Source organism: Pinus tabuliformis, chromosome 3_2 (genome assembly GCF_031772625.1).
Source record: "Pinus tabuliformis cultivar Carrire ecotype Pingquan chromosome 3_2, CPIR1, whole genome shotgun sequence".
In the NCBI taxonomy this organism is placed as follows: Eukaryota; Viridiplantae; Streptophyta; class Pinopsida; order Pinales; family Pinaceae; genus Pinus; species Pinus tabuliformis.
This window is the reverse complement of record NC_142302.1, coordinates 301,472,319-301,498,235: the sequence shown is the minus strand read 5'-3', so window position 1 is coordinate 301,498,235 and position 25,917 is coordinate 301,472,319. Positions and strand designations below refer to the sequence as shown.

The 25,917-nt window shown below is 37.6% G+C and overlaps 1 protein-coding gene and 2 pseudogenes across 2 annotated transcripts in view; 1 reads left to right on the top strand and 2 right to left on the bottom strand.

Moving 5' to 3' along the window:
• Window positions 1-10,062: 10,062 nt before the first annotated feature.
• Window positions 10,063-25,917, bottom strand: part of LOC149180761 (protein ALUMINUM SENSITIVE 3-like) — a 102,375-nt gene continuing 86,520 nt past the window's right edge. The window contains exons 2-3 of one of the 2 annotated variants that reach the window (XM_089418218.1): window positions 10,481-10,726; window positions 10,063-10,389 (exon numbers count right to left, since the gene is read on the bottom strand). In XM_089418218.1, the coding sequence (XP_089274344.1) occupies window positions 10,075-10,389; window positions 10,481-10,726 (561 nt within the window). In that variant the 3' untranslated portion in view covers window positions 10,063-10,074. The remainder of the gene's footprint in view (window positions 10,390-10,480; window positions 10,727-25,917) is intronic. The other variant, XM_089418219.1, reaches the window with a different exon arrangement.
• LOC149180763 (U6 spliceosomal RNA) lies at window positions 11,580-11,670 on the bottom strand (annotated as a pseudogene).
• LOC149180762 (small ribosomal subunit protein eS24z pseudogene) lies at window positions 14,736-15,144 on the top strand (annotated as a pseudogene).

The following is a 25,917-nucleotide window of genomic DNA, read 5'->3' as shown; positions in this document are numbered from 1 at the left end:
TCTTTTTTCCCTCTAAAATTTGATGATGTAATCTAATCTTATTTTATTATTTTCATTATTATTTTATAACTTCCTTAGGAGACCCATTTTAGACCTCAAAATTCCCCTAATTTACACAAATGAATTTCGCAGAAAGTCATTAATGCTTGATATTCCCTTACATACACAAGAAACTCTAATGAAATATATAGGAGGATTACCTGAATATATTCGTAATACTGTATTCATGTTTAGTCCTACTAACCTAGATGAAGTGGTTGTTCAAGCAACTTACATTTAAGCAGGAAAATCTAGAGTTGGCGTATCATCGAAATCAGCATCCAAAAAAGAGGGCAAAGGCAAGGGAAAAGCCAAGTGGACAAATTCCATTAAGATGGAAGAGGAGAAGCTCTCTTGCAAGAATTGCAAGAAGGAAGGGCATGATGAAGAAAATTGTTGACAACTACACCCTAATAAGAGACCAAAGTGGTCTAAAGGAAAGAAGGGTAAGCAAAAAGTTACAACAATAATAGCACCAACGGATTTGGGTTCAGAATTAGGCGATGAGGCTCAAATTGCAATGGGTTTGGTAGGTAAATCAGATAAGGCTTTTGAATTTGATAATTCTTGTGATAAGAAGAGATGCAAGTTATTTCACATAAGGGTCTTTATGAAGAAAAATAAGGTCGACACTTTAATTGATAGTGGATCTCAAGTTAACTTAATTTTTGAGGAAATGGTTAAGCAATTGGGATTAAAAACTAAAATGCATCATAAACCTTATATTTTGAATTGAATGAGTAAAAGTCATAAGTTGGAAGTAATTAAGCAATGCACTGTGTTACAATTTTCAATTACATCTCAATTTGTGGATAGGATAACATGTGATGTAGTACCACTAGATGCATGTGGAATGGTATTAGGTAGTCCATATTTATATGATAGGAAAGAAATATTCTACAAGGAAAAAAAATCAATATCACTTGTTTAAAAGGGGAATTGAATATATTTTACATTCTCATCCTATAAAGGAAAATAAATATTTTCAAACAGTGGAACAGTTAAAGAGGGCATCTTATGCAAGTAAAACTATGTTTATACAATCAATGACACAATCATAAAACAACTAAAACAAATCAGAAAGATGTAATTAAGGAACCAAAAATTGTACAACAAGTATCGTTGCATGATAAGTTGAGTTGTGTTCCAGTTATGAAGAGTCAGCAGAGTACAGTTCATTTACGTCAGTATGTTCAGTGTTGTTATTCATCTTGCTTATATTCAGTAGTATGTGGTTGATTACAAAAAACATGGATGTAGATATGGATGGTGTAGAAATTTTGAATAATAAACACTTATTCAACAGAGATTATCCTGATTATACACTATTGTGGAATACATTCATAATACATAAGCTCCTCTATGTTGATAATCAATTTAGCAGCATCAATAACAATGAAACATCAATAGCATGCACACATTAACACAGTATGTAACCCGGGGAAAGCTTACAGCTGAAAACCCCACACTATCTGTATATTAATGATTGAGAACATGTAACATTACATAGTACAATACTCCTCACAAGTATCCATCACTATCTCCACCTATTACACACAAAACTAGCTCAGATCCGAACAAGTCACAGGTTCAAATCTCCACAGCTGCTTTGCCTGCCTCCACTGCACAATACCTTGTGAAAATCACTCACACTAAAAATCACGTGAGCACAGGCTATAATATTGGGCATATACTGCATAATTCTCATGGGCATACTCAATCCATTGATTGTGCAAAGTCTCATGCACAACTATAGTCACAACTGATAGCAATCTCAACCTCTAACACCTGTCTCCACTGAACTGTACATGCACTGAGTTAATTGATGTATTCTTCAGTTGCATTATGAGTTAATAATTAGTGAATTAATTTAATCAATTAATTCACACAACTCATCACTAGTCTATTTGCAATTAGACTAATTACAATTAGTTTAACAAAGTCAAACTGAACACAACTCCATCAACTCCACATCTAACTCCACCAAACTCAACCACATGAGTTCTAACTGATGTCCTGCATGCAATAGCTCAAATGACCCACAAAGAAAGCGTATTTCCTTCTGACAGCTGCATGTGCCACATCTGTAGCTCAAGCTGAAGTGCTCCAAGAGGATAAGATAAAGTTTATAGTCTAAATATTATTATGAGACATTAATATTTGACTTTTCTATTTTTGACTAGTAGTCTAAAAATAGACTCTGATCACTCCTGCTGTGATCCAAAAATAGAAGTCCATCTACTTTTCCCAACATGACCAATCATCCGTAAACAGCATCCTGCAACTCATAGACCATGATCCATATGTCTAAAAATAGACATAGTCTAAAAATAGACTTTGCGCCATAATTTTCCTGCGGGCCCACTTAGTGAAGGCGACTCCTTTCCACTAAGCTCCATCATCTTGTTGCATTCTCAACACTCCCTTTCAACAAGATATGGATTATCAGCAACCCCTATCCTGCCTCGGCGATATTTGAATTTGCTCCTGGTGAGCGCCTTCGTCAAGATATCAGCATCCTGATCCTCCGTTGGAATGTATGAAAGTAACATGATTCTCTGCTGCACACAATCTCTGATATGATGGTACCTGATGTCAATGTGCTTAGATCTATCATAAAATACAGGATTAGCCGAGAGTTTAATGCAACTCTGATTATCACAGTAAATCACAGTAGGCTCCAAGTGAGAACCAAACAAACTGACCAGAATCTTCCTCATCCATATAGCCTCGCATGCAGCCAAACTTGCTGCCATATACTCAGCCTCTGCTGAACTGAGTGCCACGGATCTTTGCTTCCTTCTGTACCAAGAAACTGTTGTCGACCCGATACTGAAGACCCCTCCTGATGTGCTCTTTCTGTCCGTTGGGCTCCCTGCCCAATCTGCATCCGTGAAGCCACATAGCTTCACCTCATCCTCCTGTCTGTACCACAAACCATATCTCGATGTGCCTCTCAAATAACACAATACATGCTTGCCTGCCTTCCAGAAGAGCTTGGTTGGCTTAACCATAGCTTGTGAAAGCTGGTTAACAGCATAGCATATATCGGGTCGTGTATTGACCAGATACATAAGTGACCCCACCAACTGTCAATAAACAATGGCATCCAGTTCTTCTGCCGAAGTGGCATCCTCCTTCCTCCAACCTCCAGGAAGAGGAGTATCAACAGGCTTGCAGCCATGCATGTTGAACTTCTCGAGTATCTCCCGAGCATACTTACCCTGAGAAACAAATAGTCCACCACTGCGCTTCCAAATTTCCAATCCCAAGAAATAATGAAGGAGGCCCAAGTCCTTCATTTCAAACTCCTTAGCAAGATCATCCTTGCATGAAAGTATCAACAGCTCATCACCTGTTAGAATCAAATCATCTACGTAAAGTACAATGATAAGCAACTTACCCTCCACCACAATCTAGTATAGGTTAGGATCCACCTCACTCTTGGAGAATCCAAGTCCGGTGAAATAACTGTCTATCTGTGTGTACCAAGCACGTGGTGCTTATTTCAACCCATACAACGCTCTCTTGAGCCTGCACACATGCGACTCACTGCTGAAGATCTCAAAACCTTCAGTCTACTCAATGTACACCTCCTCCTCAATGACTCCATTGAGGAACGCAGTCTTCACATCCATCTGATGAATGTGCCACCCCATCTGCGTTGAGAGAGCAAGAATCGTCCGTATGGAAGAATACCTTGCAACAAGTGTAAAGATCTCCTCATAATCGATCCCCTCTATCTGTGAAAAGCCTCGGGCAACAAATCTTGCCTTGTACTTCTCCACACTCCCGTCAGCTGCCTGCTTAACTTTGTAGATCCATCTCGAACCCACCGCTGATTTCCCTTCCAGTCTTGGGACATTTCTGACAATCGAATCATACTCTTCCACCATGGTGTCTACCCATGCAGGATCCTCCACAGTTTCCTTGAAAGAGGATGGCTCAATCACAACACATTTGCTCATAAGAGCCATGTATCCAGTGTACCGATCAGGTGACTGTCTCTGCCTGCGTTGGGATGTAGGTGGTCCTACAACTTTCTCTGCATCTTGAGCCAGTTGCTCAACTTCTGTCAAGCGCTTTCGCCCTCTGATGGTTGGCGCTGCATGAGTGGTCTCTTCCACTCCATGAACCTCATCCTGTGGCTGATCCACGTCCTGAAGCTCATCCTTAGGAACTAATAGCTCCTCATCTGCATGCAAGTGTGGCTCCCTCTCAAGCGAACACTTCATGGCTTTCTCCTCCTAAAATTTTATATCCCATCGCACAACAGTCTTACCACTGTCTAGAAAATACACACGATAGTTGTGGGGCGTATCAGTGTACCCCACAAATATCCCAACCTCTGCGGTCGGCTCCAACTTCTTCCTGACATCCTTCGTCACATGCATGAACCCACGATCGTTCTGTTCTTCCGCTCGACAACCCCGTTCTGTTGTGGGTTATGGGGAGCTATGAGCTCTCTTCGAATCCCTTCTGCTTTGCAGAAATCCTTGAACTCGTTAGAGATGTATTCACCACCATTATCGCTCCTAAGAGCCTTCACCTTCTTCCCCAACTCCTTCTCAACCAGTGCTTTGAACTCACAGAACTTTGAGTATGTCTCGCTCTTCTTCTGCATGAAGAAGATCCAGCACTTACGAGAGAAATCATCAACAAAGATCACATAATACCTGTGTTTTGCTGTCGAAGCTACTGAGAAAGGTCCACACACGTCTGTGTGAATTCTCTCAAGGATCGTCGTGGCGCAACTATCCTTCTTGTGAAAGGTGGCTTTCACAAACTTTCCCAAAGTACACTCCTTGCACTAATCTGACTGCGCAAGTGTGCCTTTAGGAAGCCCTGTAGTGATCTGTTGCAGTATCTTCAAGGCTCCATGGTGAAGGTGACCCAATCTCCTATGCCACAGCTCGCCATCATCCCGGCTCACCAATCCTTCTGCCTTGCATGCCATTGCTGCACAGCCATCTACATGCAACTGATAAAGGTTCCTCACTCGAACCCCTATCTTCCAGGTTTCTCTAGTTGTCTTGCTGCGCAGGAAAGCCTTTCCCTTGCTGAAAACAACATCATATCCCTTGTCTTCTAACATCGCCACAGAGATAATATTCTTCTTCAATCCTGGAACATGCATCACTTCCTTCAATACAAAGGGTTTACCAGACTCCCTCTCAAAGGAAATGGTACCGATACCAGTCGCACTGTATCTACCATCATCGCTCATCTGGATGTGCACTCCAAGATCTTTTTCCTCCAGATCAGAAAACAAATATCGATCTCTTGTCATGTGAAAAAGCGCACCACTATCCAAGAACCACACCGATCCCATCAAACTTGAAACCAAGCATGCGATCAATGAAAAATCAAGCTCAAACTGCGAGGCTAGAGCCTCTCCTGCTGCAGATCCAGCAGCTTGCTTGTTCTTCTTCTTCTGCGAACAATTAGTGGCATAGTGTCCGTGCTAGTGACAGTGAAAGCACTTCACCTTGGACATGTCCTGCTTCTTTCCTTTCGCACCAGATTGAGAATCTTTCTTGCTCTTCCCCTTCTTTGCTTTGGCAGCCAAAGCGCAATTTTCTTCATCAGTTCCCTTTGATGAAGATCCATCCCTCATATTCCGCCTGATCTCTTCCTGCACAAGATCTGACCAAAGTCTCTCCCATCCTGGCAATTTCTCCCGACCATTGACAGAGTCCTGATAGGAATGCCAACTCTTCAGAAGACCAAGGAGATCCAAGCTCACCAAGTCCTCATCATCGACAGTCACCCCCACACTTCCCAGCTCATCTCTGCACTGAGTGAACTTCGTGAGATACTTGGGCATATTGTCTCCCTTCTCACATTTGATGTTTCTGAGTTTATCCTTGAGCGCCAGCTTCCTCTGATCGCTTTTGCTTTGAAATAGATTTGTCAACGCTTTCCACATCAAGTATGGAGAAATCTTACCATGCAGGCTGGACACAATGTGATCCTTCACGCCCTCCAATAGAATCCTTCGACATTTTGTTGTCTTCTTTTGCCAAGCATCAACCTACGCAGCATCAGTAGGCTTTGGGACATCAGCCTCTATGAACTCCCTCAGCCCGTTATCATCCAACACTGCCTCCATCCTGTCCTTCCATGCAGTATAGTTTGAGCTGCCCTCAAGAGCATACTCCAATCGCAATCCGTTGAAAGACATTGCCACGTTGATACCAAGAAAACATTGTTGCAAATTCGAATTCCACCAGCTCCAAACTCAACTGCCTCGGATCTAAGATTCATGAGAACAAAGTATTTCTCGTACAGAGATTGACTGTATGGGCCTTTACCGAATATCTCACCTTCCAAAGGAAGGATGAATCCAGAGGCTACCTGGCCCGATTACAGACTCTGCCTGAAGAAATAAGATGTAAAAACTTTCTGAATAGTAGATCTGATGATCAACAGCTCCGATACCATGTATAAATTTTGAATAATAAACACTTATTCAATAGAGATTATCCTGATTATACACTATTGTGGAATACATGCATAATACATAATCTCCTCTATGTTGATCATCAATTTAGCATCATCAATAACAACGAAACATCAATAGCATGCACACATTAACACAGTATGTAACCCGGGGAAAGCTTACAGCTGAAAACCCCACACTATCTGTATATTAATGATTGAGAACATGTAACATTACATAGTACAATACTCCTCACAAGTATCCAGCACTATCTCCACCTGTTACACACAAAACTAGCTCAGATCCGAACAAGTCACAAGTTCAAATCTCCACAGATGCTTTGCCTGCCTCCACTGCACAATACGCTGTGAAAATCACTCACACTGAAAATCACGTGAGCACAGGCTATAATACTGGGCATATACTGCACAATTCTCATGTGCATACTCAATCCATTGATTGTGCAAAGTCTCATGCACAACTATAGTCACAACTGGTAGCAATCTCAACCTCTAACACCTGTCTCCACTGAACTGTACATGCACTGAGTTAACTGATGTATTCTTCAGTTGCATTATGAGTTAATAATTAGTGAATTAATTTAATCAATTAATTCACACAACTCATCACTAGTCTATTTGCAGTTAGACTAATTACAACTAGTTTAACAAAGTCAAACTAAACACAACTCCATCAACTCCACATCCAACTCCACCAAACTCAACCACATGAGTTCTAACTGATGTCCTGCATGCAATAGCTCAACTGACCCACAAAGAAAGCGTATTTCCTTCTGACAGCTGCATGTGCCACATCTGTAGCTCAAACTGAAGTGCTCCAAGAGGATAAGATAAAGTTTATAGTCTAAATATTATTACGAGACAATAATATTTGACTTTTCTATTTTTGACTAGCACTCTAAAAATAGACTCTGATCACTCCTGTTGTGATCCAAAAATAGAAGTCCATCTTTTTTTCCCAACATGACCAATCATCCATAAACAGCATCCTGCAACTCATAGACCATGATCCATATGTTTAAAAATAGACATAGTCTAAAAATATACTTTGCGCCACAATTTGCCTGCAGGCCCACTTAGTGAAGGCGACTCCTTTCCACTAAGCTCCATCATCTTGTTGCATTCTCAACAGAAAATGGAACAATGTGCTTTGCAATTTTTGTGTTGTACTAATGATTGTGTGGATGAGTAACATGTACATATTTAGAATAGGTTGGCCCAAAGATACCAGGCAGGTGGAGAGACATTTTCTTCACCTTCAAATAGTGTAGACAACCTTTTGGTGGTCCAAAAGGTCTTAGTGGGGAGGAATGATCCAAAATGATCAAGGAGTGATCTAGAGGATCCAAAAGATGCTCAAATTTCCAGAAAATGCTTAAAAATCAGAGTCATCAGATGCTTTTCAAACTAGCTCCATTGCGTAGATTTCGTCGTTCTAAATCCAACGCAAATTGAACGTGAAAAAAGGATATTTTATGATGAAGTTACAACCAGTCAAAGTTCAGATCCAAGCAGGGAAAAAAGTCAAAGGTCAATAGATCAAAGTCAACGGTCAATGCTCAAGGTTCCATAGGTCAACGACCAAGTCATGGTTCCAGATTGAGGTTCCAAGCTCATGGTTCCATCAATGGAGTGACAAATTCTGGTTGGTTGAATTCAGTTCAATCCTAAGGTGACACATGGCCCACTCAAGAAAGGCCACGTGGCCTTGTCACATTGGTCTCAACCAGCGAACCCAACAAGATTTGAACCAACGACCTGCTCGCAAACAATATTGATCGTTACCACTACACCATCAATGTTACTTGTTAAGTGTAGTGGAGATATTGCATTTAAATTATATGGGTGCCATATATGGGGGGAATGGATATGGTAGGAGCTCGCCATATCCACGTTATTAGTTATCGGATCCAACCTTAGCTATGGATATACAATGTATTAGTGGTGGAGTATGGAGCAAACACATATGGTGGTAACAGCCTAGGGCCATAAAATTTAACAGATATATTGTATGTAAAGAATATGGGCCTCATATATGGGGGGAATGGATATGGCGGGAGCCCACCATATCTGGTAGCTCTGTCATATCCACGTTATTAATTATCAGAGCCAACCTTAGCTACGGATATATGATGTATTAGTGGTGGAGTATGGAGCAGACACGTATGGTGGTAACGACCTAGGGCCATAAACTTTAATGTTATTCGTTGTATTATGGTATGGTGGTGTGGCAGGTTCGTTGACCCCGCCTCCATATCCTTTAAAAAAAATGAATATTTTCCATATATGTAATACAACCAACCTCCGACATATCAAAACAAATCACACTCATTTTGGATTGAACCCCCAACTTGGGGCTTTATAAGCAACACACCCAACCATTGGTCCATAGGTTGATTCATTGAATATATTATAGTGCCAATTCTTTTTGAGTTGCAACAGAGAGTGTTTTTGGCTTATTGTGGCCATTTTGAGACCTTTTTGAGTGCGAGAAGAGCCTAAAGAGGGGTTTTGAGGCCTTTTGAACACACTGGAGCTTAGACTTTGATGTACAAGCATTTTAATAAAGATGTCTCCCCAACTGAAGAACGGGCTCAGAGACGTAGGCTTGAAGATATTCGAACTATGTTATCAACGTGCCGGTGTCATTTTCTCTTGTGTGGTTTGTTGTTAATGCTTATTTGCTACAACTTTCTTTCAAGTTGCCTATGTGTTTTAAATTGAGCTCTTTTTAATGGTGATTTTAAATACATGCAAACACTTTTAAAATTTTAATGAACCAATATCAATTTCGATCAAGATTTCAGATCATCCATGCACCTGGCAACCATCATTCCCTCTGCGTCACACCTGGCCGCAATTCTCTTTAAAACACTCAAATTGCACCTTAGCAGTGTCTTCAGACTCTCGACATTAATGCTCACCTACTTCCTCCCCAAACTTATTTACTCCACACCATGGCTATTGTCTGGGACTTTCATCTAGCTCCTTTGTTCAAATCTTTGCCTTTCCTTCTCACCAGTTCTTCTCTAGCCTCCATTTCTTCCACTGTGCCTTCTACTCAGCTCTATGAACCTATCAGCTTTGCCATGATCCATGAACAGGGATGAGGCCACCGCTCCAGTTGAGGTAAGGGAAGGGCAGAGAACTCCAAAGGGTGATGGGAACATACCCCCAAGTCCACCAGTTTGTATGCTATGTAAATTTCTCTATTAATATAATATGATTACCTTTGCTAACAAAAAAAATAATAATACACACACACACACATAGAATTAATATATATTTTATTTATATATTATATTAGGTTAAGGATATTTCATTGATAAAGATGCAAGTTTGATATTTGATATGTAATTTTTGAAATTAAAATAATTAATTGTAATTAAGTTGTTCACAATTTGATTTGATTGTTGAGTAATTATTAGAGGAATCTTAACCATGAAAACATCAAATAAATGGATACACTTTGAAATTTGTTATAAACATTAAATTTCATGAGAATATGATAAATTATTCCATAGCCAACAAGCAAGTAAGAAGGAAAGAGTGTTTCGAAATTTCTAAGGAATATTAATTGTCCATGAGAACCTCTGTTTTAAGTTGGTATGTGTTGGTAAAGAAGACCCGCCAACCAAGGTAAGTTGACATGATACTACTGAAGGTGGAAGCACCCATTACCATATTCATCACAACCAGTTGGAGTTGAATTGCTTCGAGAGGAGAAGAACCACCCATGATAAGGCCAGTCATTGCCCCTGGTAGTGAAATAAGCCCAACCGTCTTTGCATTGTCGAGAGCAGGTGAAAGGGCCAATTTTATAGCCCTTCTAACATGTTGCAATATTGCTTGCCTTGGAGATGCCCCTAGTGCTAGAGATGTCTCTACCTGCATATACACAATGGTCATTCATTATTTTTTTATTTTTTTTGGTTGAGTAATGAAATTTAGAGGGGAATAAATGAATGAATAGACAAACCAATACGTGTTGACGTTTTAAATCCTCTCGGAGATGCCTCATGGTGACTCCAGTGACAGTCATTGCATTTCCAACCATCAATCCTGCTATTGGAATGATATATCTAGGTGTTAATGGAAACACATTTAATATAACAAGCAAACATAGTGTAAAGGATGTTCCTGAGAGAATTGATGCTCCTGCAACATATGAACTATATGGTACATGCTTTGCTCGCTTGCCAGCCGTGTAAGAAGCTACACTTACCTGCATAATAAGATGGGGAAATTATTCTTTAATAAAAAATCACCCATTTTTCAACTATTATGCTACTCATTTATTATTAAAACATAAAATATATTTTATAAAAACTATGAACGTGTATTAACCATAATTTGAAGACCAACTTGGCATAATCATGACATGATCATTTAATAAACAATGCAACTTTGACCAAATAAAGTGTGGAATATCATATAACCAACACCACACATTTCATAATGCATGATAAATTATCAACAATATACATTAAATAATATATTGTGTTACTTTTGTGAAAAAAAATAGTTGACTTGCTATTATTTTTTTAGTAGTTTAATTTAATTAATGGAAGAAATGATTTTATTAGTCATTATGTTTTGATGGTGTAATTTAATTAATAGAAGAAATGATTTTGTTAGTTAGAATTTGAAAATATACAATTTGAGTGAGATTACTATTTTTTATTGTTTAAAATGCATTTTTGAATGTATTAATAGATTCAACACCTTGAAACATTTGATATTTCCAAATTAAACAATTTAAACTTTTGATTTTTTAAAATAAATTCACCACCAAAAAGATCCATTTCATATATTAATTAAACTACACGTTTTTAACGCATTTTGTTTTAACATTTAAAATTTAAATTTAAATTAAATTTTTTTGTCTATTTTAATTTTTTGTAACTAGTAACTTAAAAAAATGTAAAAAATTTAATCTATTTTAATTTTTTTGAATAATAATTTTAAAAAATATAAAAAATTGGATAATAAAATATTTATATTTTCCTTTTATCACATTTGAGAATCCCTCTCTTTCACATATATAACTACTTCAAATAAACAAATTCTTATATTTTAAAAATTTGGACCATTTCTCGATTTGTGTGTTATCATATGCTAATCTCCTTTGTATCATTACAATTTTATAAGACGTCTCCTAAAAGAAAAATAAAATCTTATACTAGCCTAGATCCATCTTAACCCCGAATCTGTCAAGTACTGAGAGGGATCAAATCTCTCAAGGTGAAAACTTCTTTTTTGAGTGCAAAATATGAGGAAAGGTTTGCAATTCGAGATATTTGAACCGTCTCAGTGCTTGATAAATGCAAGATTAAGATGGATCTAAGCCAGTTTCAGTCATGTCTGGTCACACAAAATTTGTTGAACATCTAATTATTCGATCATTTTAAATATGCTAAATATGTCCAAGACTAATCTAGTCATTTTAATTTTAAATTTGCTTAGTTACCTCAGTTTATTGAGATGATAGAGATTGGTAATTACTTGAATGATGAAAAATGATGAAATAAAAGTTATGAATGTAAAGTGAAAATGTAACAATGTTGAATAATTGAAAATATGCATAATAAGAATATATTCAATCATATATAGTTTTCAATGTGATCAGTGTCCAACTATTTTCTTATACTGTTCTTATTGTCACAATTGTTAGTTTTGCCATCTTTTCATATCGATCATATGAAAAGGGCAGTGAGCTATTGTAGTAAATGTCATACCTTGTCTCTCTTGATATTCAATATTAATAGTAGCTTTCTCCAAAGTCAATCATTGCGACTTATGGAGTGTTAAACCCCAAGTAAGTTTCAATTGTAGTTGTCTTATATTTCCTCATTTGAATGAAAAGTGACTAACAATATTGAATGATAGAAAATGAGAATAATAAGAATATAGTCAATTACAAATAACTTATAGTTTAACTAAGCAAACATTTTAGGTAAGTGAATGTTTCATTTAAGCTGAAAATTCAAGTATTTTATTTATGGTTGAATTACTGTAATACAAAAATCAATGCACGTCATCAATAATTTTTTTGTGCTTACATTGAAATCAATGCACACTATTAATCTATTACTTTGAATTACATCAAATCAAAAATCAACATCTACATTGATATCAATGCATCTAGTGCAAGCAGTCAAATAGGATTAGAAATCAATGCTTCTAGTGCAAGAAACCAAATAAGATTAGAAAACAACATCTACATTGCAAGCAATCAAATAGGATTAGAAATCAACAACTATATTGAAATTAATGCATCCAACACAATCAATCAAATATGTATAGGAATGAACATCTACATTGAAATCAATCCATCTATTCTAATGAAAAACGAAGATATCCATGGCTCTCTAACCCAACTTATTTTACCTTATGTAAAAGTCTTACTTTCTCTCCCTCTATAGTAAATAATGTTCAAATATTACATAATACTATATAATATTTGTATTTGTCTCTGTCTTTCTTTGGGAGAAAGTGAGGGGCGCTCTACAACTCAATATAAGGGGATGAGTAGACGTAATGCAAGTATGTCAATCTAAATATATGCTCTATTACACAACATTGGTGAAGATACATACAAAAAATATGTAGAAAAAAGAAAATATAAGAAAAAAGAACCAACAATTAAATTCTTCCATAGCGTGTGTGATAATTTACTTAACTTGTGAGGCGATGACTATTCCTCCAATAAGCACATATTGTTATTGATACAAAATGTTTTGAATTTAGAGATTTTTCCATTATGCGCAACACTACTTTATTTGTGAGATATTGAGGTCGCCTTTGCATTTCTGTTGTTATTCTTACTAATTACGTCGAAAGGTGTTTCCTCTGCGGGGTTGGGGTGAGCAAACATTGTTCACCCCAACCAATAGAATGTCATCATTTTCATCCTCCCAACCAATAGAATGTCTTCATTTTCATCCTTCTCCATGTAATTAAAATTTGACACTTGGATGTTCTAACACCATTTGCCTCGACTTTGTCACCGTTTGCCTCTATTTGCTTGGCACGACCATCCTGAATTGCTGCAACGCAAACGCCTCCGTGGACATCACCATAAAAAATGCAACACGAAAACCTTCCTTTTCCAGTTCCTCAGCACTGAGTCCTCAAGTCCAATGCTCCAGTTGGTCATCGTTCAACTCAAGAGGACATTATTTCATTTTATCTACTGGATGCTCTTCATAATGATTATAGAACATCTCCAAGCATGTATTTCCTTGCACTTGTCTACTCCAAAACTCTCCGTAATATTCATTGTATGTGGTTGTCGCTAGTGGCCCTAACGGAAAGAACTACTTGGTTAAAAATACACACCCAGACAGATCTGTTGCCACCCTGAGATCCAAAACTCCTAAAATTTCTGCAACAACAATATTAGAAGCTAAGAAGACACATGTTGTGTTGTCCAAATATTGTAAAACAACAGGAACACCTGCTAGACATGGGTACAGAGAAACAAAAACTCAAGACAAGGAATGTTCAAATAGAAATCCTTTCGCTGACTCACTTGATCTATGCCAAGTTAAATCCTTGGAAAAACACATATCAGGTGTGAATGAGGAAGTTCATGCTTAAGATAGTACCAACAACTATTGCTTTTGCATTGGGACTAAAGCTCCTGACACTCTAGAATGACATAAAATGAAGTTTCCAAATATAAAAATTGTGATTTTTACCACATAAAGCCCAAGAGATTCTGGTTGCATCAAAAGAGAAATAGATCAAATTGGAAAGAAATCATTCTTTGCACAAGATGGGATTATGAGTACACCTTCCATAGATAAGGGGGGTGTTGGTAAGCCTTTAAGAAGAGAAATTGTGAATGTGATTAGTCATGTGTTGTCTTTTTAGGAGGACGAGGAAGACAAGTAATTATGGAAAATAGTAAAGCCTCTACTACGAGATAGAAACCAATTTCTCTCACATATATCATAATCACAATGACAATCCTAATAACATGTGGGAAGCCAAGAAAAGTTATACCTACGAATTAGAACGCCTCCGCCTTAGTCTCCAAAGTGGTCGCGTTCTCCTTCACTTCCATATGTTAATTCCAAAGGTCAAAATTGGTTTTGCCTTTTCACAGACGAAAATTGTTGTTGCTGCTGTTATTGAACAACACAGGCAGACTATGTGCTCTGAGCTTACAAGGAGGAGAGCCTAAGCTGTGAGATTCCTAAGAAGGACAGAGCCGAATATCCTTAGTAATGGTGGACGCTAAGGCCGCTACAATCAAAACTCGCCTAACAAGTTTTTATTAAAAAAGCAAATTGTGATTGATGTTCTTCATCCTGGTAGGCCAAATGTATCTAAGGCCAAGACGAAGGAGAAGCTTGTGAAGCTATATGAGGTCATACATTCACAGACAATATTTGTCTTTGGGTTCAGAACCCAATTCAAAGGTGGAAAATATTCAAGGTTTGGCTTGATTTAAGACAACTTCGAGCACGCCAAGAAATATGAAGCCAAGTATAGGCTTATCAGGAATGGGCTTGCAACCAAGGTAGAGAAATACAAGAAGCAATTGAAGGAAAGTAAGAACAAAGCTAAGAAAATTAGAAAATTCATGGAGTCAAGCAGAATAAGGCTGGAGATGTAGCAAGGAAGAAGAAATGATAGGTTTTTGCAGTTAATGAGATGAACATTATTGCTTCTTGCACAAATCAGGTGACCATTTCTCGAGGAAGCATTAATTTTTTTTGGAAACATGAAATGGAGTGCTGAAATGAATTTTGTGTCGACAGTGAAGCTGGTGTCGACACTAAAGCTGAGGATGTCCAGATGTAATTCTACTACAAAATTTGCATGTTTGGTACACATAGAAGCAAATTATTTGGACATATGTCATAAGAAGGAAATCCACTTGTCATAGAATCACTTCACTCCTCCACTCACCATTGAAATGTGGCTGAAGCTTCTAAAGAATTTACCCCAATCAATACTGAATTTAGCTCGAATTCATTTCAAGAACATGGAAAGTTTATACAAATGAACCAAAGCTAAGGGTAGCAACTTTCATTTAATTGATATTATGGCAGACATAAGACTGAGATTGATAGTTGAAGGCACTAATTTGGTCAAATTATTATAGAACAAAAGTTTAACTCTATGAGGCACAAGTGACATTTTTGAGTCAATTAAGATAGCGATACATGTACATTGGCTAAAAAGAAGCCAAAGGGCCTCTTCTTGGAGACTATTTTGGTAAGGTATATCTTGATGACATGTGGAAGAATTGGCCCATATTTCCTCTAAGAGATTTTGTTTGAATTTAGATCCACTTTTGATTAGACCCTTTTCCATTACCTGCCAAATTTGTTGTATAACTTCTGCGGCCATGGTGGTTTTATGCACTCTTAGTTTACCAGGAATTCTAACTTTCTCTTACCAATTATTCTTGTTTGGGATTTCAATTGAACAAGGAGTTTTTGTTTGAAAGCATTGATACATCTGTGAAGCTGGTGCGAGGAAATTCTAGAGGCATGATTACCACATACTATTTATCTTCTCTAGGTGACGAGCATGACAAAATTGATATGGAGTTCTTGCAAAATGTTTTTTAAGCAAACCCTACATTTTACACAAAAATTTATGTCAATGGTTCAACCAATAGAGAGCAATAACAATTCTATTTATGGTTCAACCCAAGAACAAATTACCACAATTACTCTATTATCTAAACCCGCAACAAATTTTTATTTTTGTTGATGATTTACCAATCAAAGTATTTGTGAACAAAGAGGTATTGTTTGAGTTGCAAAAGTTGAGGTTGTCGGTTGATGTGAAGTGTGATAGTAATAGATATTATAATCAACGTAGAGAGAACTTCATATTGATTAATCCAACATGTTTTAAAATCAAAGTTGTTAGAGTTAACAACTAAGACCAACTATGTTATAAATTGTTATAAACTAAGAAATTTAATAAATAATAATAAATACTACTCCTACATGTTATCACAAACTTTTCTTGACCTTCAAAGTTTAATTTTTTTTTTTTAATATTTGAATGTGAATTATGTTATAATTGTGCGTGAATGTCATGTACAACTCAATTTTCTCTTCTCTATTGTTAGGCTTTGGTATTAAATGTTGTTACATTTTGGTATTGAAAATCAATGTTTTTGGTTAAGTGTTGAATAGATGCATTCTTAAATCTATTTTTGATATGCTCATATCTTTGATTGAAAGTAGCACGACTTCGATGTCTTCCTGAAATAGATAATGGGTTCTCTCAGCACCCCTTTCATAATTTGAGGTCAACTCCCTACTCTTCAGGTTCCTTATCTCTCCCAAACCCAACGATTTATAGAATTCAGTCATATGAGTAAGAATTTTAGTGATTTCAAAGCTTATTATGTATGTGTTTATGAATGTAGTAACCACAATAGCTAGTGGACGAAGGGATTTAGAGTTTTTTTGGATTAGGAGATGATCATAATGTTGTAAATGTAAGTAGTTGAAAGTTGTATTCTAATTGACTCATTTATCTGAATACATTAATGCTCTCCAAAATAGTAATATCATGTAGTATACAGAGAAATAAATGTTGAATAGATGGCGAGAATCATAATATCATGCAGTATACAGTTATAAAATTGTTGAATAGATCAGTTCTTCTATCTCATATAGTCCAACATGTTGTCTTTGCTTTAGGACCTTCAGGTGAATATGATAATCATAGACTATTGTATGCCAATAATGTTATTTTCCTATTAACCAATGTTGATTTAGCATTTCCCAATGCAAGTTATAATGTTTTATGTAATTTTTAAATGAATCCCTGAGCTTCCATGCAATACTTGTTTTAAATGATTTGTTCGTTTTACATTCAATACATTTACATATAATAAAAATCTAACGTCTTCCTCTTCGGTTAAATTTAACATATAGTCATAACCCAACATCTTTGTCACCCATTTTTTGCTGCTCTTCTGAAGATAATATTTGTTCCAAAAAGTATTTAAGACTATCACGATCTATTTTTACCTTGAAGTGTCTTCCCATTAGGTAAGGTCGTCATTGCTTTAGTGCATGTTATTGCCAACATTTCCTTCTCATAAATAGGTTTGCGTAAATACTTTCCTTTGACTATGACGACTTTCAAAAGCAACGAGTCTTCCTTATTGCATTAAAACAACACCAATTCCATTTCCTGAGGCATCACGTTCCACAATAAAGGTTTTTGTGAAGTCTTTCGTAACTAAGACTAACGCTTGGCACATTGCCTCTTTAAGATTTTCAAAGGCCTTAGTTGATTCTGGAATCCAAGAAAATTCATATTTCTTTTGTAATGATGTTAGAGGTCCCGCTATTCTCCCATAATTCTTAACAAACTTGCGATAATACTTTTTTAGCCTAAGAAATCCTCGAATATGCTTTATGGTTGTGGGGATTTTCCATTCCTTAGTGGATTTAATTTTGTTAGGATCTACCATAACACCCTCATGGGATACAATATTACCCAAATATTCCACCTCTTACACTCCAAAGATAGATTTGGAGGTTTTTGCATATAATTGTTTCTCCTCCAATAGTTTGGGCACTCTGTCAACATGTTGAACATGATCCTTCCAGGACTTGTTGTAGAATAGTATATCATCAAAAAATACTAACACAAATTTTCTAAGGAAGGGTTTGAAAATGGAATTCATCAAACCTTGAAATGTGGAAGGTGCATTAGTAAGGCCAAAAGGCATGACCAAAAATTCATAATGATCCTCATGAGTTTTGAATGTTGTTTTCAGAATGTCTTCAGTCTTCATTCTAATTTGATGATATCCTGAATGAACATCCAACTTGGTGAAGCAAATTGCTCTATGTAATTCACCCAACAACTCATCAATGACAGGAATGGGAAATTTATCTTTAATAATGAGCTTGTTGAGCTCCCTTTATCTTTAATAATGAGCTTGTTGAGCTCCCTCTAATCTAGACACATATGCCATGATCCATCCTCCTTGTGCACTGATACTACTAGAGTAGAGAAAGAACTTTGACTAGGTTGAATTATACCAGCCTCTAACATTTCTCCAACCATATGTTCAATTTCACTCTTTTGGGCATAAGGATATCTGTAAGGCATGATGTTTGGAGGAACACTTCCTGGAATCAAATGAATATCATGATCATGATCACGAATAGGTGGGAGGCCTTTGGGAGTCTCAAACACCTTGGAATGATTGTCCAATACTTTTTGGAGATCTGGGAAATAGATGGTTTTGATGTTTGAACCTCTAGTGAGCATAATTGTGCAATTATGCCCCATTTTTCTTTCTCCAGAAGCTTTGTCATTCCATTAAAGCTGATTATATTTCTTGGTTTCCCTGCGATACCCCTTAATTCAGCTTCCCTTCCTTCCCAAAAAAAATTCAAAAAAGTTCTTGAAAATTGAAAGTTATTGTCCACAAATATTTTAACCATTGGACTCCTAGTATAACATTAGCACCACCCATTTGAATGGAAAACGTTGGAATGTTCAATACATATTCCCCAATGGCTAGCCTGATATTATGGCACTTTCCTGATAAATTTATAGTTCCTCCATTTGCAACCATCACTTGACACTCTAGTGTTGGATATAGGAAGCAATTCAATTCCTTGGCTATCTTACAATAAATAAAATTATGGGTACTACCCGAATCAATCAACACTATTACCTTTTTCTTCTTGATATATCCTTCTATCTTGAGAGTTTAAGGAGTGGTAATTCCTGCCAATGCATTACAAGATATGGTCATATTCATTTATTCTTTCTCTGGGGTTGGCTCCTGGTGTATATCCTCCTATTTTGATGTTTATTTTTCCTTTTCTTCCTCCTCTTCAAAATCTGTGTAGAATAATTTCTTCTCAGCACACTTATGACCTTTAGTGTATTTACTATCACAACTGTAACAAAGCCCTTTTGCTTTTTTTTCCTCCAATTGTTTTTGTGTCAACCTTGTAGGTTATGGAATACAAGGAGCAACAAAACTTCCATCTTTATAGTTGTGAGTGATAGACTTCCTTGTTGTCATACTTTTGCTTTCAACTTTTCTTGCCACCCTGAATGCCTTCTCCAATGAATTAAGTTCCCAAAGGTGAACCTCATGTTGGATGCTATATGTTAAATTCCTTATGAAGACATCAATCCTATGCTCCTATGGAATATCGAATATCCTAATATTCAATTTTTGGAAGCCTTCAATGTGCTCCGCCATTGAACCCATTTGTTTGAGATTTATCAATTGGATAAAGTAGGCGTTGCTCTTTGTATATTCATAATGTGATATCATTTCCTTCATAAAAATTGACCAGGTGACAAGTGTTTTACGAGAACAAAGCCATCTATACCATACAAATTGATTGGGTTCTAAATATAAAGATGCAATACATACCTTTTGTGAGGGTTGCACATCCTATAGATCAAAATATTGCTCCATCTGTAGTATCCATGTTACCAGATCCTTGCCATCAAACTTCCTCATATCTATCTTTGGAATGTGGTGGTTTTTAAACCCCACATTGGAGTCTCTAAAATCATAATTCATATTCCTTTTGTCCTCATCATTATTTTCATGGATTACCTTGTCACCACCAGGAAGCCTTTCTTGCAACAACTTTGTCAACCCTTCCAAATTGACATTCATCACATCCATGTCTACTTTAACAACCTCCACGTTTCCTTTTATACCATCTAGGTACCCTTTTAAGCCATCGATTTCCCCTTTTAGTTCATCTTTGGTTGCTCTTTGTGAGAGAGAAATTTGTTGCACTTGGTCTCGTAATTTTTATATATCATGTTGCAATTGTTCCTCTTCATGCATCTTAGTAGAGCTTTCTGAGGGTTTAATGGGTGTAGAATTATTTTGTTTGGGAGGAATTTTAGAACCAAATAATGACATATATGCTTCAATATGCATTTTGAATCACTTCAAACTAATTTTTGAAACAAAAGTTATGAAAAAATAAAAAAAATAAAAATACACACCTTTTTCTTGCTTTTTAGGAGCTCAATATTGCCACTATTGTATCTCTGTAATTTAATATCTCCAAGGTTTTCAACTTCGTCCTATGGTATCCCTCTGAGTCTTCTTTCCAACACCACAAGTTAGACCAATATTGGATTCTCCAAGAAATAATTATGCCCAATCTCCCACAATGACCTAATTATCGACTGGTTTAGTAGAGTGAACTTGTATGGAGTGCCAAGTGTCATTGTTCCAACCTTCGGCTCTAAAAATAATACAAGAAAATCTACAGTCTGTGCAAGTTTAGCGGCTTTTTACAAAATTCAAATCATATGCTCAAAGAGAAAGTTATGACAATTTTCCCTAGGTCACCCGTTTGAGATTTAATAATGGATCCTGCAAAAACCCTAATTTCCTCGTATCATATCTCTAAAATTATAGCGAACCAAGATCTAAAATTTGTACACGAAGTTCAACAAGATTTCCTTTCCACGTGATCTAAATTTCAGCTTTTGAAATCTTGTAGAAAAAAATTATATCGAAAAGTCCAAGATGTGCTGTTTGAAGAAGTGAAACCCTAGAATCCAAACCTCTAATACCAAATGTTATGCAACCAATTCATAGAAAATATAGATCAACGACTTAAAAATTATCCCCTTTGAGGGGAGAACCTTCTTTGCATTACATAATTGAAAAAATATTGGATGGTAAAAATAACAAGACCTCCTTTGTATATATAGGAGTCTAAGGGGTCATAATATAATCAGAGCCTACATATTGAGTGGAAAGTTTGTTACGCAGAAAAGCCATATGGGTTTTCCTGGTCAAGGAGCCATTTTCCATGTCGAGAAGAACGTTCTCGTGAGGATTGTAAGTTTGTAGTGGAAATTCACTTCTTGGAAATTTTCGAGAAAGTAATAAGGATTCAACGTAACAATCCCTTTACCTTCCATCAATGGAAAATCTATTTTCATATCTAAATCCCTGTAACGTAAAGACACTTCCAAAAAAATCCTGAGAAAATTGGTGATGCTGCTGTGAAACGCTACCTTCACCTTCTACTACTGTGAGGGACATCGCTCCATGTCGAAAATATCGGTGATGAATGGATCTCTTCACTTATTCGAAATCGTCCAAAAAATACTTAACGAATATGTGTATATTGTTATACTCATAAAATCTGTTCTTAGCAGCCTCCCTCTTTTTCAATTCTCAGTGCTTCTTGCACCCAATGGCATTCTGCAAAAAATGGAGAAGTATATCAGATACTTTTTTTGGAAAGGGGGTAAAAACAATGAAAGGAGATTCCCATTGGTAAAATGGGAGACAATCCTCAAACCCATGATGGAAGGAGGGCTCAATATTAAAAAACTTCAGCTACAAAATATAGCAATGTGTGGCAAGCAGCTCTGGAGACTAATAGCGCCCAAACCTGGCTGGGTACAGTTAGCAATCTGGAGAAAATACTTCCAAGGCAAACGAATGAGATGTTTAGATGGGCCTCTTCCGCAAGGAACCTCGCCTTTCATCACGCTCTGCTCAAAAGCAGCCCCGCTAGTGCGATCCAGAGCCTATTGGATTCTCGGGAATGGAAAAAAAATTAACCTATGGACAGATCGAATCATGGACAGAGATCCAATCGAAGACTTCCCAAACGTGACTGCTCTAAAAATCTGGATGAAGGCTACAGGGATAAACAAGCTATGGGATATTACAGCGTGGAATGGGGTGCAATGGGCGGGCTGGCAGCTGTCGGACGTGCCGTCAAACCTCCAGCATGAAGTCCACCATCTCCGTGTTCTGCTGAATGTCATTGTTCCCCTGCACTGCCGCAAGAAAGACAGACGAGGATGGGGTGATTGGGCTGCAGGTTACTCGGTCGCCCAGGCCTATGCGCAGCTAGATTCGATCCCCAACGTGCCACCCGATCCAGCCCCGTGGAAAGCCATTTGGGATATAAAATCGCAGCCCAAAATCGATATCTTCTGTTGGCTGTTATGCCATAGAAAAATATTGACAGAGGATAAACTCCAGAGGCGTGGTTACTGTGGACCTTCCAGATGCTCCTTGTGCCAAGAATCAGAAGAAAATGCCACGCATCTTATTCTCAGCTGTAAATTCTCCATTCAGGTATGGAGAGAATTAATGGATGATTGGAATCCAAGATTCAAGTTACCTGCCACAATAAAAGTCATATTTGCAACTTGGAAAAACAGTTATCCTGGTCCATTTCCTAAAAACAAATTGATCAAAGCGGCCTGGGCATCTCTTCTCAAAATCTGCTGCTAGCAAATTTGGTTAGAGCGGAATGGCAGAATCTTCAGAAGTACTCAGCACAATCCCAAGAAAGTTGCAGCCAAGGTAAAGAGCCAATTAAAAGAATGCTTGGGAGAACAAAAAGACGACTCGAATCTCAGCCAGATAGACATAGATTGGGGGTCTTCCCTGGACCTGCAATTCCGCCAAAAAATTAGAAGCATGGACCACCCTGAGGAATGGCAAATCAGGGGAAAAAACAGCGAGGAGTTTCAAAACTGGGTCCCCAAACAAAAGGCTCACTCTCTATTCTTTGACGGGGCATCAAAAGGGAATCCGGGCAGGGCTGGAGCAGGAGGAGTTATTAAAAACATTGATGGAGTACCGATTCTTCAGTTTGCCTGGGGTCTAGGAATCAACTCCAGTATTCAAGCTGAGGCATTAGCCCTCTTCCAAGGACTTAAACTACTTTTGAAGCTGGGAATCAAGGAGGCAATAATTTTTGGGGACTCTGAAGTGATCATAAAAACCATGGTGACCAATTCTAGTCTGCGGGATCTAAGGTTAGCAAGGTTGATCCAAAGAATCAGAAGCATGGTGAAGCTGTTCCAAAACCTGAGATACTATCACGTGCTGAGAGACAACAACAAAGAAGCAGACCTTGAAGCCAATAAAGCAGCACAACTCATGGACGGGGCAATGAAAAGCAATGAGGAAGAAACATGGGTCCCAATCCCTTAAATCTGTTCAGCATCTATGTTCTTTTGTTTGATTCTAAAACAATTTGTCTGTATATTTAAACTTGGGCAAATTGCAGAAACAATCCCTTTAGATGACCGCAAAAGGAACTGGAAGTGGAATTCAAGCTCCACAGTTACTCAGAAGGACGAATCCTACAGGATCAGGCCTATTGTAATCTGAAAATTGGTATTCAGACTGACCCAATAATATATTCCATAACCGTTCTTGTGAAAAAAAAATATAATCAGAGCCTACATAACAATAATAATTTAAGGGCACACCAATAAAAATAGCGGGCTTCTATGGGGCACAAAAATAACAATATGGGGGCTACATGGGCACAACAATAACAATAATGGGGCTACACTAACAATAAAAATAAGGGGTATACACTAGTATTATAGGGACCTAACAACATACTTGCCTTAAGAGACAAACAATTCCCCATCGCATTCCCACACTTCCAAACCGATGAAGTAGTGCATGAGACCCATGTCCTTCATTTCAAACTCCCTTGCAAGGTCCTCCTTGCAAGATTTGACTAGCTTCTCATCACCAGTTAAAATTAAATCATCAACACATAAGACAATAATAATCAATTTACCTTCTACCAACATATGATATAGGTTTGCATCCGCTTCACTTTTGGTGAAGCCCAAACCAGTGAGATAGCTATCGATCCTGGAGTACAAAGCACAGGGTGCTTGTTTGAGACAATACAACACTCGCTTGAGTCTGCACACATGAAACTCTCGATTAAATGTCTCAAAACCTTTTGGTTGCTCAATGTTCACCTCCACCTCAATAAATCCATTGAGAAATGCTATTATTACGTTCATCTGGTGGATCTTCCACCCCATCTGCACAACCAGAGAAATAATTGATCTAATGGATGAGTACCTTGCTACAGGAGAAAAGGTCTCCTCATAGTCAATTCTCTCAACTTAAGAGTACCCTTTGGCCACAAATTTGACCTTTTACTTCTCTATGCTTCCATATGTTGCATGCTTTTCCTTGAAGATCCATCTCGAACCCACAATTGATTTATCTGTTGGATGAGTATCTTGTTATTGGAGAAAAGGTATCCTCATAGTCAATTCTCTCAACTTAAGAGTACCCCTTGGCCACAAATTTGACCTTTTACTTCTCTATGCTTCCATCTATTGCATGCTTTACCTTAAAGATCCATCTTGAACCCACAACTGATTTATCTGTTGGTCTTGGGACCACTTCCCAAACACTTTTCTTTACAATGGATTCACATTCCTCCACCATTGCACAACCCATACATGTTTCTCTACTACTTCCTTGAAAGAGGATGGTTTAATCTATACAAGCTCATCCATTAGATCCATATAACCAGTGTACCAATCAGGTGACCTTCTCTACCTGCGCTGATTTGAAGGAGCCCCCACATTATCCCTCGCATCCTGCACAAGTCTCTCAACTTCCTTGGATATTTTTCTGCCTTCTCTGGATGGTTCTTCTTGAGTGGTTTTCTCCACACTTTACTCCTTAATTTTTGGCTTCTCCACAACTTCTTGAGGTTCCTCCTTTGGAGCTAAAAGCTCCTCTTCTGGTGGGATTTGAAGCTCCCTCTCAAGAGAGCACCACATCACTTTCCCCTCATCAAATTTTACATCCCTTCACACAATTTTCATTCTAAGGGATGACAAGCACACATGACAGTTATCTAGAGTTTCTGTGTAACCCACAAATACCCCCTACTCTACTATTGTATCAAGTTTCTCCCTTGATTGTTTGGAGACATGGCAGTAAACAAAGGCTCCAAAAATCTTGAAGTGCGACACATTCAGCTTCCTCCCAAAGCAAGCATCCTCTAGTGTAATCATGCCAAGAATCCAATGAGGACTCTGGTTCTGCAAATAGATTGCTATGTTGCATGCTTCAACCCACAAATGTAGAGGTAGGCCTTGGCCATGCAACATTTCCCATGCTGCTCTCACAATGCTATGGTTCTTTCTGTTAGCCACGTCATTCTGCTGTGGGTTGTGGGTTGTTTTCAACTCTCGTTGAATTCCTTTTTCTCATAAAAAATCTTAAATTCATTTGAAACTTACTCACCTCCATTATCGGTCTTGAGAGCCTTCACCTTCTTGTTGGTTTCTTTCTCAACCAGTGCCTTGAATTCTATTAACTTGGAGAATGCCTCATATTTCTTCCACATGAAGAAGATCCAACATTTTCATGAGAAGTCATCAATAAAAATGACAAAATATTTGTGTCTGGCAGTGGAGGTTGTCACGAAAGGTCCACAAACATCAGAGTGGATCCTTTCAAGGACTATATGTGCTTTGTTGTCTCAATCATGGAAAGTGGATTTGTGTACTTCCCCAAGGTACATCATTTGCATACATCCTACTGCTCAAGTGCTCCTTTGGGGAGGCTTGTGGTTACTTGTTGCATAACCTTCAAGGCGCCAT